The 16,425-nt window shown below is 32.1% G+C and overlaps 2 protein-coding genes across 2 annotated transcripts; both read left to right on the top strand.

Annotated features, from left to right (window-relative positions):
• Positions 1-586: 586 nt before the first annotated feature.
• On the top strand, positions 587-1,750 carry BX663DRAFT_526241 (uncharacterized protein). Its single transcript, XM_051529879.1, has 2 exons — positions 587-1,469; positions 1,538-1,750. The coding sequence occupies exon 1, from the start codon at positions 1,058-1,060 to the stop codon at positions 1,460-1,462; it is 405 nt and encodes a 134-aa protein (XP_051378097.1). The 5' UTR covers positions 587-1,057; the 3' UTR covers positions 1,463-1,469; positions 1,538-1,750.
• Positions 1,751-9,298: 7,548 nt separating this feature from the next.
• On the top strand, positions 9,299-16,187 carry BX663DRAFT_462531 (uncharacterized protein). Its single transcript, XM_051523972.1, has 6 exons — positions 9,299-10,247; positions 10,392-11,036; positions 11,143-12,508; positions 12,598-14,313; positions 14,381-14,855; positions 14,948-16,187. Exons 1-6 carry the CDS (start codon positions 9,305-9,307, stop codon positions 16,172-16,174), a joined length of 6,372 nt encoding a protein of 2,123 aa, XP_051378096.1. The 5' UTR covers positions 9,299-9,304; the 3' UTR covers positions 16,175-16,187.
• The last annotated feature ends 238 nt before the right edge of the window (positions 16,188-16,425 follow it).

The following is a 16,425-nucleotide window of genomic DNA, read 5'->3' as shown; positions in this document are numbered from 1 at the left end:
CTGTGTTATATCTTGTAAAAAATATACTCAGATGATTGCAGTGGACGGTATTAAACAAAAAATAACAAAGAATATAATTAAGTTTTTATAATATTTATTGATTGTCTTTATTTAAAATCAATTATTTTTCGATATTTATATTAATTTTGCTACAAAATAAAGTTTATATGACAACAGGGAAAATCGTGATTGTAGTAAAGATGCATAAGTGTTGTCTTCTTGATTTTCTCATGTTGTCAATTGATTATGCCGACGTTTTCTATCTTCACAAATCATGCATAACTTCGACTTCTTCTTTCTCACGTCGGACTCCTTTACTGATGGTTTAAATCTTCTCTTATTCAGTCTATTTATTCTGAACGGCAGATTATATTCCACTTCTATTGGCTGCGTATCTACTTCGTTGCTAATGAACTGGACATTTTCTATACTTTATTGCATGATTATAAAGAGACGTGGTGTGCGTAGTCAATTTCCAAAAAAGGAAATTGGAAAATTGAAACTCCGACGGGGTTATTTGCAATAGCATCCCATCATTATTAGATCTTAAATTTACTATAACCTTCTGTTGAGTTATTTATAGTTATTTGATAGTAGCTGCGGATACTTCATAAAGTAATATACATAGTTAGAGTAAGTAATGTATGCTGCGGTCTTGGTGACGCAGTAATTGTCATGTAGTACAAAACAGAGAAAACTCAATAGCGATGCACAATGGTGCATGGAAAACAGTAAAAGCCTTACGTTAAAAAAGTTTGTTGAAAGACACAATTTGCTTGAACGACAGTACGCCCAAACTAGATACAAGAATATAATCAAAAAACATTTGGAAGAAAAAAATAAATTGCTAAGCGATCTTGAATCTTGGAAAAAGACTGAAGACTACTAGCTCTTCTGGCTAAGTAGAAAGCGTAGAAAAACTGAGCTGGCTGCCCAGAATGGGGCAGTTGAATACATTTACCAAGCTGTATCAGAAGAGGTGACCACCGTGTACGGAGACAGTAGTTCAGTCACCAGTTTCGAGGAGAATTCAGATACACTTGAAGATGAGGAAAATATGCATTGCTTGCAGAATAATATGGATGTAACCAGACTTTTCGATGAGTATAAAAACAAAGCGAGAGATATGTCCACCAAGGATTTATTGAAATTAGAAACAAATATCCACAAACTGCTGGCACTCACAAATATCTTATTATTAAGTCCAAAACAAAGCAGCGCATTACTATTGGATGTCTTTTCTGAACAGTCTATCAACACAATATACGAAACACTTTTTAACAGAATTAAAGCCAACACTAAGGATTTGGACGATAGTGTGTGTATGAAAATTGCCAGAATTGTGAATTCAGTTGAGAGTAGAAAGTTGAAAAAATGTGACGGAGAGTTAGATTTACTTACAATGGCAAGAAATATGAACTATTATGAAGCTAGAGTTGTTCGATGTATTAATAACGCGTAAGTCATACCTATAAAACGGCCGTAATTATTGTTTCACTAACAAACACTGCCAAATAAAATAGTATGTAAAAATTACCATTGCATGCATTAAAGGATGTAATCAAAATTGGAGAGACGGAGCTTTTTAGCATTTATTTTGATCCTATTCTCTCTGAGCTTATTGCAGACACTGAGAGGCATACCATTTTAAGATGGTCCAACAAAAAGCAGGAGGAGAACAACGACTTCCGACCTGGTGCCACCATAACTGTTTTGAGTACAAAGATAAGGAAAGAGAAAAAGAAAAGACAAGTCTGTGAAAACTTCGTATAGTTTTATTAAAGATAAAATAATACAAAAATTGTACAAGAAGAAAATAATATGGAAAAATGACGAGTGCTATTTATATGTTTTTGTAAGGTATGTCATATTAATATGAGTGTGATTTAGATAAGTGAATACTGCTATAATAAAGCCTTTATGCACAAATATGCACAAATATGCACAAATATTGTCTCCGAATCACTCTGCATGCAGTATGCAGATTTCTGCCGGAGCTGTTGCTGATATTAAAAATATACACTATTATTGTCTTTGGGATGAGCAACGCGTTAATATTAATTTACAGTGAATATTCCCTCTATAACAATATACACCATTATGGATGTATATATAATATGTATGACTTGTATCAATAACTATGTAATTGAATATAACGGTCATAAACCTATTGAACTCTTATTATTACGTAATGCAATATATATAATCATTTTTAATGCTCGAATACTCTAACAATGACTATTATCAAAACTGAGAGTAGAATGAATATTATGCTGTGAAATACAATACACTAGTTTATTCGAATAAACTCTTTATTATTTAAATAAATGATAGTTTATTTCTATTAACTTAGTTGTAAATACGACTACAATCATAACAATAACAAAAATCCATCAACTGAGGTACGGCTTTAATTTGGGTCATGGGGAAGTAAAAGCAAAGTCTAGCGTCTGTGGCTATCATGCTCTTTGTCATGATCTTTTGAGACTAGGTATTCTTGTAAAAGATTCGGTTGATCACAACAAACTTGAACATGCTCTCGCCTTCCAGATACATGATATATCTATGTTTCTTTGGTATATGGTAAAAATGCTAATCATCATCATATTTATAGGCTTTAGTATTACATTCTATCTGTTCTCACTTCCCCATCATAAAGTATATGAAATGATAGAAATTGCCTATATGATGTTTCCAAGATCTTTGGAAGAGCTTTCATCATTTGTTAGCTTAAAAACCCTTCAAACATTGTTTTTTATTTGTGAAGCGTTCTGGCTGTTATAGAACAAGCTCTGGATATAATCATGAGTAATATTATAATAGATGAATTACATAATACAGGATAAAATATAAGCCTGAATATGAAATAAAACTCTGTATATAACATCTTGTAAATAATATAAAACTTATTGACATCCAATTGTCTAGATGTATCAATTATAAGACATCGTATCATTTCTAAATATTTATTTTTATAACCTTGATAAAGGATTCAGGTCGTCTTTGATCCAATAAAATAAAACATAAAAGATATCAGGAACATATACTCAGATTAAACAATAAATTTTTTATTTAAAACTTGATCAGATCATTATAACACCCAATAGATAATCCATAGATCAGTCTCTTGAATCAACAAGACGTATATCCGAATACTAATACTGTTTCATGACTCATGTTCTTTGGCGGTTATTTTTATTTCTTTGATTCAGGATTCATTAATATAAATACAAGCAGTTGTTTAGACACAAAATAATCTTGAACTTCTTTCTTCAGCTTTTCTTTTAACTTTATTTATTGAATAAAAAACAGTCTCAAACTATACTTCCTTTTGTTCCCTTTCTCTCTTTTTATTTTGTCTTTTATCTTTTATTTACCTTCCATCACACTGGCATTTGTGTGTCCTGTTGTGGTTTAGGTAAGTTTAAATAATTAAAGTATAGATAAAAGAAATAAAATAAAAATAAAATAAGACAGAAGAAGTACGTTGAGACTTGTCAATAAGTTTATTAAGAATTAATTCAATACAAGTTATATTATGAGTTATGAGTTATAATGTAAGAGTATTTATATATTTTGTGAATAAGGATGATGAGTAATAAGAAGACAAAAAATATAACAAATTGTATTTGGTATTATAATTATAGAATGATTACTAAGAGTTATAATTATAGATATAGATATAGATTCATGTCTTTTGTATATATTTATTTTTTATAACTAATACGTGTATTCTGAGTAGAATCAATTATTACGCGTATTTGTATTATTCTTAGTTTACCCCAGTTTAACTTGTATAAAGTTATTTTTATAAATTTATATTCAGCAGAACAATAATAGAAGAAAGAAAGTTTATTTTTAGATGTAGGACTTTTTATAAATTAATTATTTTTCTATACAAGGGTAAATATACTAAATATGTCTATAGACAGTATTATTGTACAAGTGCACTATATATTCTATTATGACTATTTATCTTATTGAGTTAAGTTATAAATCTTACAACCATGACAAAAGTGCTTTTCTCAAAACGACAAATAGTTCAACTCAAACCGACAAAATCAACCGTAACCGTACTGGCTGTAACAGTTTAAAATAATATTTCAAGTAAACAATAATTGAAGCCTCTTTCACAATAAATATTACTACTTACTTATCAAACATGATAGTTGGTAACATCCAGTAGAGTAGTCATACTTTGCTGGATTATATATATGGAAGAAAGCGAATTTAAATCGAACAATTATAAACAAAAATTTAAAATTGAAGAATGTGGGTGTTAACAGCTCTAAATAAAGAAGAGGAAGACATCATACAATTTAACAATCGAAGGATAATCAAGAGAGAATACATATAACATGGAAGCATGAGAAATAATGGCAAAAACTAGCAAATAACAAATATTTTTTTTTTTTTTTTTTAGAAGGAATATTTGGCATCAGTAACAAAATCAATAGGTTTCATAAGTGATAATATAACAAAGCAGTGAATAGTAATAATAATATTGGTAATGAAGTTACCTTGACTGTTGATAATAATATACAATAAATGGTTGGTCTAGTAGCGAGCATTTTGAACAGACCAGATAATATATTTGAATAGTAATGAAAACTAAAAATAGTGATAGTAAGGATATATTGACTTGAGAGCTAAATCTGGGAAATATGATGGCACTATGGATCCTTTCATAATTAATAGCTGGATAAGAAATATCAGTAACTAGAAGGACTTTGCATCATACAGGAAAATAAAGTCTATATACAGCTTATTCAATATATATATATATATAGAGATAGCTTAATATATGTCTTTTGTGTTAATCATATCGTTTATTATTATTGATCAGCTTAAATAATATAATGTTCAAAAATGAATACAAGCAAACAGTACTACACTATTAAGCATATCTAATTAGAATAGCTATGTATAATATTTAATCAATAACAGTAAATTCTAGCAAAAAAAAAAAAAAAAAAAATACTAAGTGTATCAAGGTACTGTGCCTGAAAAAAAAAACTGCATCAAATATTATTGTACGCTGGTATTTAATTTAGCTGAATCAAGATTGTACGTACCTTAGGTGCTAAATAGAGATTGGTTACTATCACTTCTCTTGAGATTAAATATTCCTAATATAGGATCAAGACATCGATAAAAGATGCTTGTTAAAAATTTGTAAAAGAAACTGATTGATACGAGAAAAACTTGGATTGTCATATTTAGGAAATAAAAATAATATTACAAATTCTCACATAATTTTCCTTGGCAATTATTTTTTTTTTCTCTCTTTCTTCTTTCACCTATCTAACATATATGATTCAGCAAAGTATGACTACTCTACTGGATGTTACCGATTATCGTGTTTGATAAGTAAGTAGTAATATTTGTTGTTGAAGAGGTTTCAATTCATATTTACTTGAAATATTTTTTTTTAATATATCAATGGTAGTACCAAATAAATAACGTGTAACTTTGTATAGCACTTGTACTACACAATACGTATTAACTTTAGAGCCCATCCTCCCTTCTTTTTCATTTTTTTTTATTTTATATGAGAAAAAAAAATTATTGAAGAGGAAGTCCTTTGTAGTGTAGAGGTGGATTAGATTCTGTTCTTGTTTGCTTCTACTACAGCCGTGTTACTCCCAGGAATTCTCTCAATGCTGCGGGCTTTCCTCTCTTGCATGGTAGGAAATTACCCCGCGATTTAACAACATCTTTTTATCGACCTCCATTTGAAGGCCTGGTGTTGAACATTGGATCCTGGAAGGTAGCATGTTATCATCAAAGCTCAGAACTAACCCCGATTTTATTATTAAATCACTCCCATCTACAGCTAACAAAGTTCATCTCTCCATGATCGCCGCTTGGCCAACAGAAAGGCGCTGCCCTTTCCGATCAAGTTGTTTTATTTACCACAATTTTTTTGTTTATAAACCCAAACTTTTAGGTGTAGTTGCCGAGTTGTGGTATTCAAAATAAAAAAAAGATTCTCCTTTTATGCATATATATTTATTCCACTTTTTTTTTCCTTCCTATAATATAAATTATAAAAGTAGATAAGCTTTTATTATATTCATTTCTTTAACGTAAACATTAATAGTTAGTCAGTAATAATGATATTTAATACATCAGATTTAGCTGGATTAAAGGAAAGAGTTATTTACTGTACTTTTAGATCCAGGATCATATGTAACTATGATGTTATCTGTAAAAGTGAAAAGTGAAGAAATAACTACAGTGATGTATGACTTTTTTTTTTATTTTCTTTTTTTTTAAAAAAAATAATGATATAGTAGTATTCTGGGGGTGTTCTTTTTCTGTTTATGGTAGAGAATACTGATGAGTATAAAAAAGCAGAGAATTTAAAACGGAATTACTTACATAATAAGTAAATGCAACTGTATCATACAAATGAATTAAAAAGGATAGATACTACATATATTTTATTATTATTAGAATATCAACATTAGATTATAAACAAAATCTATCCTTTTTGTAGTTTTTTTTTTCTTACTGGGTATCAAATGTGAGTCACCGAAAGTGATTTTTATATAGTAATGAACATTAGGGGACCTTATACATCATTTCTTTAGTCAGTATTACCTTGTGTTATGTTCCAGCTATTGTATTAGCTTTGATTACAACAATAAATATCATTATTACATTTATAGCCTTCATGGCTAAATATATTATACAGATATAGGCACGAATAAAATGTATGTAACCTTCTTTAAATAATATTAAGACCTATCATTACCAGCTATTTACAAGTACAATATAGGGTCAACCTATATTTTGAACATATTTAATTAACAATCAGGCTAAAAAAAATTTTTTTTTATTTAAATATCTATTGTATTAAATATATATCATCTATATTAGGAATTAAGTTTTGATCTATACTCTTAATTATTTCTATATTGTAACTCTTCAGTAAAGAATACTATAAATAATGATATTTGAATTTATATACAAATATTCTTTGATAATAAAATAATGAAAGGATAGTTAAAGCTATTCTCTATCATTATTGCTGGGGATACATAATCTATTTTATATTTAGAATATAATTTAATAATACAAATATGCAAAGATAGGAAAGTGAAGGAAAAAAAAGAAGAATGAGATCATAGACTAATTTCAAACGATGCTTCTAATTTATCTTGTCGATTTTGTTCTTGCGGTAGTTGAGTGATAAATTCAAGACTATCTCATTGTTTAGAAACATCTGTTGTTGTTTCTCTGAGGCTATCTCTAGGGAGAGATTCAAGAGGAGGAATTGGAAACTTTCATAAGAATGCGTTTATATTTGGCTGAGCAATTGAATTCCAATGTATAGAGGCTATTATTTTTTTTTTTTTTTTTTTTTTTTTTTTTTTTTTTTTTTTTTTTTTGCTTTGAATGTGCGGAGCAGATATTAAATAGGGAAGCTTACACTTAATACATTGTGTTTTCATTGTTGGAATAAACAACGTCAACAATATCTATCAATTTTAATTCCTTTTTAAATTTGTGTTTAATGCACTCCTTGATAGGGCTACAACATATTCTAATAGTTGAACGATTAGAATGAGAATGGACGGTATAAAATAGGCGATTGTTTAACAAGGAATGTTGATAAAGTTAGTAAAGGTAATACACTGAATAGTAACTGACTTTTCACTTGATAAGGTTGATTTTGATACAAGTTAACAAGTTTTTTACCCAGATATTCGAACATCTAATAGAGTGTACTCATGACCTAGCATTGACAGATTTAAGCTTGGTAATTTATGTTGAGGGAAGTACTTTATCAATGCAAAACACTAGGAACAATGGATATGACTTGTATAGTTGCAAAATGCTTTGGCAATATTGGAAAGGAAGCTCATTAACCATCAACCATCTTTCTAACAAAATTGAAGACAGTAAAGGTTAAATCCCAAGATAACGAACAACATCATTACCGCATCTATTTTACTATTCAATGTTTGCAATTGTATAAGCTCCTTTTAGGACATTATTTAGATCAAAGGTCATAAGATTGATCGAATTTGGTATTTTTAGGATCATTTTGCAAAGTTAATTCTCCCCAAACAGCCGATCTATTGGTAACTTGAAAGTAAAAAGGTCGTTATACACGATGAAATAAACTCTATGATGGTTTGACGTTTGAACAGAAATTATAAGTTACGTAATAGAACAAAACATAATAAAAGAACACTCTCTTTAAAAACTTTTGTTCATATTAAAAGTGATTAGGAATTTGAAAGGTATAACATCGTAATAAATAATGCTCTAATCCATATAATAGGTAGCATTGAAAAGTATATTGTAAGTGGTGGCCGAGGGCCCACCTTGTTTGCCCAACTTAATCCAATTGAATAGTTTTAATCTGTTGTCGTATACAAATTGAAGAGAGAAAGAAGCCATTGTATAGTTTGTTATACTTAATATTAAAATCACAAAATAATATGTTGTGCGAAACGTAGGATATTTGGATTAATATTTTCGATCTTGAACAAAAAAAAAATGCATTTGTATATGATGGTAGTCTTTTTTTGTTTTTATATACGTATAGTATACTCTAATAGTATATCTTCAAAAAAAAAAAAAGTCATTTTGATGGTATGAAATGGAGAAAAGATTTTTCCCTTTCAAGAATAAAATTTTAACCTTTTTAAGGGATTAAAGCTATTATTTGTAGTTTTCTGGAAGAAGACAATAATAGTTTAAACTTCAACTGAATATTGTCACAACTTTACCATTTTCTTGTATAGTAAAAATCCCCCTTTATTAATTAAGCATACTAGGAAAAAAAGTACATTGAATTGGCTTATATCTTTCTCTAATTTATTATTTTTTTTTTATTATTATTTTCCTTAGTTTATTCATACGTATTATAGACTCTTTACTTTGTTCCTTAATCTGATCCATCTAGCTAATTTTACATATACATCTTACCTCCTGTTTGTTTATATCGTTATTTATTTAAATATTATGTTTTTTATATTTATTATGCAAAAGTTATCAATATTCGGCAAAATTTATTTAATTTTTCATTTTATTTGCATAGAAAAAAAAAGAAAGCTATCATTTGTTTTACTGTATTTAAAACTCAATTATTGACATACAATGCCAAAACTACACACATTAAAACGCTTTATAATTCGAAAATTCTTATTATCATAAAAGGAATGTGCATATAATAATACATCATAATGTGTATCTGACAAGAATGCATTAAAAAAGCTTACATGTTATTTTAAATGGGTATATTTACAGCCAATAAAATTCTCCGTGTGACGTGTGTAGTGCAGACATGATTTTTTTATTTTATTTTATTTTTATCTTCTTTTCTTCACTGAATGACTTTCACATGGATTCAGTAGACAAAAAAGAGTCAACCAATGCAAATAAATCAACAGCAGAAAAACCTAATAGCACTTTGCCCGACTCTATATCCTTATTACAATCCTCCGAAAGAGCGAATGCAGCTCCTGTCACTGTAAGTGCAGTTACAACTTCAGCCGAAATTACTCCTCCTTGTGCCAAACTTAAAAGTGTTCCCATTCCTCAACCACTCATTTTGAAGCGTCGTACTAGTAAATCGTCTATTTATTCTACCGAGGAACTATCAACTAAACTTAATACTCCTATTTATGCGGATTCTCATTTCCCTACTTCACCTACCAATTCACTTCCAGGAGACTATCGAAGGTCATTATTGGCTGATGTTGAATACAGTAGTAGTCCTGGCAGTGAATTGAACGAGATACCCCATGCACGTTCACCACCTCGATACGCAAGCCCGCCTGCTGGTAGTGGAGGCAAGTATATGGTACGATCAAAACGAACCAGCTGGATCGATGGTTCTTCTTCCATCTCTCATGACTCAACTCCCTCAACAACACCAACTACAAAACCCATCTTAATTCCCCCTCTTGCATCAAAACAAGAAGATAGTAGTTCTCTTAAATCAGGTTCTTTATCTAAATTACGTGAAGATAGACAGCATCAGCATATACCACCTAGGCGAGAAAATTCATTGGACAGTACAACAGTATCAGCTTCTTCGTCTACTACAGATAATTCAGCACATTCTTTTTTGCTCTTTAAACAACGAAAACAATCTGATGATCCAGATATGGAAGAATTTGAGAGAAAAAGATCATTAATACGTGAAAGAAAGACATCTATTTCTTCTATTATTACAGATTCAAGTTTAGCAAGTGAGGATATGTATTCACCATTATCTTCTCCACGTAATATCACAATAATATTAGTTTAGTGAAATAAAAACTAACTCTTCTTTCCTACTCTCTCTTTTTTTTCTTTTTTTTTTTCTTTTTCTTTTTCTTTTTCTTTTTTTTTTTTTCTTTTTTTTTGCTTTCCATTTTCTTGTATAGACCGTTATAATAAGTCAAGTGCTGGTAGTGCTACAGGCCCACGATCTGCTTCAGCATCACCTTTAGTTACACACACACTCAGTTCAAGTTCAACTCCACATACTCCACATGTTAGTTCCCAAAAAACTAAGCGTCGATCTTCTATGAGCATGCTTCGAAACATACCCAGCTCTGAACTTGCCGATATCATTAATGGGCATTCTCCTAATCCCATTTTAGAAACACCTCCTGCTGATCTAATTAATGGCATTCAACACCCTTTAGCAAAGGTTGAGCAACAACGTACAGATGTAGAAGCTATATCACCAGAAGGTGTACCTATTTATCAGCACTCTTTACATTCCTTACTACGAAAACAGTTATCAAGTAAACGAAAATCCTTACGTAATAAACCAAGGTTGCAAGAAGCTGATAAGGATGTTGTTGAAATGAATTTGGATTCTGGTCTACCTACTGAAATGGCATCACAACCGTCATATGATGTACCTCTTATAGAAGACATGAAAAGTCCCTTATACCCTGCTATGTTATTAAATGAGTCACAAACAGCGAATACTAATCAAGTACAACACAGTAGTCAATCTTCAATGGACTGGAACCCTAATGATTATTTTAGCACTGAGTTATTAAGAGGTGCGCCCACAAGTAAGTGCTAGCATATATAGATATATAGATATATAGATATATTATAATGGTTTCTTATTTTTCTTTTTTCTTTTTTTATTTTATTTTATTTTATTTTTTTTGATAGCTTCTACATCAGAAATAACAACCAACTATCGACCACCATTGCTAATAACTTCTTCATTTTATGGAGAAGAACGTGGATCTGATGAAGATTATGCTAAAAAATTGTTTATGTCACGATCTGCTAAAGTCAAACGATGGTGTAGCCTTAAAGAAAAATCTAAAGATGTCACAGCTACAACAGCTATACAACCATCTCAAGATCGACGCTATTCAACTACAAGTCTGATGCGTCTTTATGATGGAACACCCAAAATCCTCGTCACTGGTACTGATGGTGCAGAAGAAAATACTGAAATGGTAAACACAATTCCATGGGTTGACTGGCTTGAAGAATATAAAATTATTAAAGCCCAGGAGATCCGTCGTCGATCCTCTTCACAAAGCTCCAACTCGAATACATCTGTTGTAAACCGTGTTTTGACGAACTGGTGGCAAAATGTGAAGACAAGTGCTGAACATTTTTCACAACGGAAGCAGCCTCAGCGTTTACAATCGACCAAGTCAACACCAACGATTAAAGAGACAACAATTGAGCACAAAAAACCTATTACCCAATCTAAACGTGTTGGTTATCGATTTGATAACCCTGGCCAAACAACAACTATACAACATTCGATTCAATCTCGTTTGAGTTTCGCAAAAGAGGCGTGTGATACAGAGCTTCGTTTGATCATTGATGGGCTCAATGAGTATGTTGAACGAGGTTTACAGTATGTAGAAAACATGGATGAAGTACCTGATGAGGAGGAGCATTCAGAAGAAGAAGAAGTATCTAGTGCTTTACCTAGTGTAGTAGAAATGGATGAAGAGGAATTAACTAATCATTTACCCCATAAGCGAACCCTTTCTTCCACTTCAGATGATGAACCTGTAGTAGCTCTTATCTCTGAAGACTCATACTTACCAACGCCTTTTATTTTGACCTTGCAGGATTTGATTTCCGTAGCTCAAAGCGTGATGGATACATCATTAGATGAGATTTTGGAAACAGAGGGAGCATGTGCAAATGCTGTTTCACGAATCCAAGCAGCTGGGGCACAATGGGATGAGCATCCTGAATGGCCTTGCCGTGAGTGGTATGTGAGGTTGCTACTGAGTATCGCAGCCCTTAATCGTGTAGTAGAATGGTGGGCAGCTGAAAAGTGGTTCTGGGCACCAAGCGATAATGAAGACGATATGGAATCAATACAGTACTCAAAGGATGACGAATCAGATATGTCATTAGACCCAAAACAATCTACTAATGAAGATGTAGAAAGTCTGCAAGAAGAAGCAGAACGTAGTCAAAGTTCGACGATTATTGTTGAGTTAAGCTTAGAAACAACTTTGATAGAATATGTAAGCCCTGTTTGGTTAGATGTAATTGGGTAAGTAGAATAAAGCTGTTTATATATAAATATATATGCATCTGTATCTATATATTTAAAATTGTAAAAAAAAAAAAATTATTTACTAGGTCGAATCCTCAGTCAGTAATTGGTAAAAGCGTAAACCAATTGTTATCGGATGATGATGGCCAAGTCTTCAGTGTAGCAACAGAAGAACTTTTAGCTGATGATTCTCATACAGTGGAGGTTCGATTCAATATTGTTGGCCACGATAATACACTTATTGAAATGGAAGGAAAAGGCATGTTAATGTACAATCGTGTAACTGGTGAGCCCAGCCATACTATGTGGGTCATAAAGCCAGTCATGCCTCGTCGTTGGTCAATACTACATTGGCAACCACAAGATGAAATAGAAGAGGAAAAGGTGATTAAGCGAAATCGATCTAAGTCTGAACCAGTCATTGAAACACCTCCATTTTTACCCTCAGTACCTGAAATAAATGATGAAGAGGATGAAGGAGCCATTTCGTGTTCCAAGTTGTTATCCCTGCCGCCCGTTTTATGTCATGTTTGTGAAAAATGGGTGGTAGCTGCCTATTTTGAACAGCATTCGGAATTATGTGTTGAAATTCATCAGAGTGAAATGGATATTAATGTGTGTAACGACAGTTTAATGGAGCTTAAGCAAGTTATCAACGAAAGAATAGAGGCAACAAAACAGGATATTTCTGATATGGAATCAGGTGTATATCATTGTGAAGTAAATGATGATAAAAAAGATAATGAAAGTGATAATGATTCAATCTTTGGTGATTCTCTACCATTGGAACCTGCGGCAGATCCTCTAGAATTGAAAAAAATTGATCTGGAACAGTACAAAGATTTAATAGAAATTATCGACGTTGCATTAAGTATATCCATGCCAGGGAGTGCTGAAGATGAGACAACTTTACAGTCACCCCGTTCAAAAGACAAGATGATACAAATTCTCTATTGGCGTCCACCAACTACGAACGATCCTACTGTGACTGCTCTTATTAAGGAAGTTGAGGGCCTCGCACGTGGGAAAGTTGATGCTGTCAACAGAATGCGTGACCGACTCGAATATAACAATAGAGCTCGAACAGAGTTCCAACAAAATACCCATCAAGAGCCGAACTGGACGGAATTTATATCCAAGAATCAAGAAGAAGTCACTCAGCCAATAGTAAAAACTGAAAAGCCAAAGGGATTTTTGAACCGTCTTAAATCTTGGAAAAGACGGCAGTCAAATGTTGTAAGTCGCATATCACAAAAGCTAAAATCAATAACACCTGATGCAACACCGATTTTTGAAGTAGAGACGATTGATACACCTCTGGGGTCACCTAACCTACGTCCAAAGAATGATAAGCAGGCTATGGCAAAATCTCCTCTTTCGCCATTACATGCGCCTATTGCATCACGTCCTACCTTTCCTAGCATCAAGGATTTTGATATTATCAAGCCTATTAGTAAGGGTGCATTTGGTTCTGTATTTTTGGCTAAAAAACGTACGACAGGTGATTACTATGCTATTAAATTTTTAAAGAAATCAGATATGATTGCCAAAAACCAAGTTACCAATGTAAAGGCAGAACGTATGATTTTAATGTCACAAACTGACAGCCCCTTTGTGACTAAACTATATTATACGTTCCAATCCAAAGATTATTTGTATTTGGTACTCGAGTATTTAAATGGTGGAGATTGTTCTGCTCTTATTAAAGTATTAGGAAGTTTACCTGAAGATTGGGCACGTAATTATCTTGCTGAAGTGACATTGGGTTTAGAATACTTACAAAGCAAGAATATTATTCATCGGTAATAAGCTATAAGCTTTCTATATAAATATATTTATTAATATATTATGTAAAATCTTATTTAATAGGGATTTGAAGCCAGATAATTTGTTGATTGATCATAATGGTCACTTAAAATTAACTGATTTTGGTTTATCTAGAATTGGTTTCTTGGATCGTCGTGTTCGTGATGAATTGACTACAGTTTCTTGTCATGAACAGGACCAGCCCCAATCTCCTGCTCCTTCTAGGTCAGGTACGCCTCCTCAATCGCCTACTATTGAATTTCCTACAACTCCCAATGGTGCTTACCGACACTCTTATTTTAGTCTTTTATTTGATCAGTACGAACCAACTGATGACGCCATAGCAAATCAATCGATGTCTTCAGAGACACGGAATAATACACATCATCGTCATTTATCTGCCGCTATTTCAGAATCGTTTTCTTCAAGCATGAACAAAAACTGTAAAGATAACAGCACACGACATGCTGTTGGTACACCTGATTATTTAGCACCAGAGAGTATTTTGGGTACTGGACAGGATTCTATGGTTGATTGGGTAAGTTAAATATATATATATATATGTATATGTATATACAAATAATCATGAATAACTCTCTTCTTTTTTTTTATAAAAAAAAACATGTACAGTGGGCATTAGGCGTTATTTGTTATGAGTTTTTATATGGAATTCCTCCATTTTATGCAGATACTCCTGATAAAGTCTTTGAGAATATTCTTTCTAGACGTATTGATTGGCATGAGGATGAAGTTCAAATTTCTCCTGAAGCGAGAGACTTTATGGAAAAATTAATGACATTAGATCCTGAGAAAAGACTAGGTTATAATGGGGCGAAAGAAGTAAAAGAACATCCTTTCTTTAAAGACATTCATTGGGACACTTTACTGACTGAATCACCATCCTTTATTCCTCAACCCGCTGATGTAGAAGATACAGATTATTTCGATGCCCGTGGAGCTACTATGCAGAATGCACCTGAGGAAATAACTGCACAAGTGGAACGAGCTAAAGCCATTATTAAAGAGCAAAACCCTGAAAAAATTGATAATGATACCACCAATTTTGGGACGTTCACGTACAAAAACTTGCCTGTTTTAGAAAAAGCTAATGAAGATATGATACGTAAAATACGGCATGATAGTATCAGTGATGGCTTATCTCCAAACCCAATACATAATCGCAGTAAACATCTCACCAAGAATAGTCATTTGTCGCAAGATGTAACACCCACAAGCTCCTCTTCATCTTCAAGTACACCGTTAACAATGTCACCTTCTATTTCTTGTAGACCATTTGTATCAAAAAGACAAGCGAAGCATTCTGAAAATTCAAGTGTATCTTCATCTAAGGATGGGACCCCTCAACGTTCCCGATCTTTATCAACGCCATCTATTGACCCATGTAAGGCTGCCGCTGCAGTCGCTGCGGTAGGTAATAAAGCGCGATCATCCGAACATAATAAGCCTCTTGCTTGTCTTGTAGTAGATGATAATCCAATTAGCTGTAAAATCTTAGAAACCATTTTACGAACACTTCACTGTAGATGTGTAATTGTGAGGAATGGTGCACAGGCTATTCGTACTGCTATGAGTGATGTTCAATATGATATCATATTTATGGACATTCGAATGCCTATAATCGATGGAGAAACGGCGGCACGAATGATCAAGAGTACGAATAACAGCAATAGAGAAACACCTATTATTGCTGTGACGGCATATGAGAAAACAGTTCAATTAGCAGGGGCATTTGATGATATTTTAATTAAACCAGTAACTAAAGATTTAATACGACAAAGAATACAAAAGTTTTGTAAGACAATGAACCATGAAACATCAACCAGCAATTTATCATAAAAAAAGTACTCATTATTTTTCTTTTTCTTTTTTTTTTCTTTTTCTTTTTTTTTTTTTTTTTTTTTTAATAAAAGTTTTGGTAAATTAAATGTATGCATTGATGGTTATAACTTGACCGAGAAAAAAAAAAAGAATTAAATAATGCTTCTTGTTAAATGTATTATTATATGAAGTGACTTTTCGTATTAATAATCTTTTAGTAGTCATAAAACAGGAACAGCAAAGTATGCTGGTTTAGTTATGACAAGATC

Source organism: Cokeromyces recurvatus, assembly GCF_025118155.1.
Source record: "Cokeromyces recurvatus strain NRRL 2243 chromosome Unknown BX663scaffold_45, whole genome shotgun sequence".
Taxonomy (NCBI): Eukaryota; Fungi; Mucoromycota; class Mucoromycetes; order Mucorales; family Mucoraceae; genus Cokeromyces; species Cokeromyces recurvatus.
Note: the sequence above shows the minus strand (reverse complement) of the source record. Positions and strands in the feature narration are given on the sequence as shown.

Bases quoted from the DNA above. Each gene is read 5' to 3' on its own strand.
- BX663DRAFT_462531 (XM_051523972.1), top strand. From the start codon at position 9,305: ATGATTTTTTTATTTTATTTTATTTTTATCTTCTTTTCTTCACTGAAT. The intron at 11,037-11,142 runs GTAAGTGCTAGC...TTTTTTTGATAG, and splicing joins ATTAAGAGGTGCGCCCACAA to CTTCTACATCAGAAATAACA. The intron at 12,509-12,597 runs GTAAGTAGAATA...ATTATTTACTAG, and splicing joins GTTTGGTTAGATGTAATTGG to GTCGAATCCTCAGTCAGTAA.
- BX663DRAFT_526241 (XM_051529879.1), top strand. From the start codon at position 1,058: ATGCATTGCTTGCAGAATAATATGGATGTAACCAGACTTTTCGATGAG.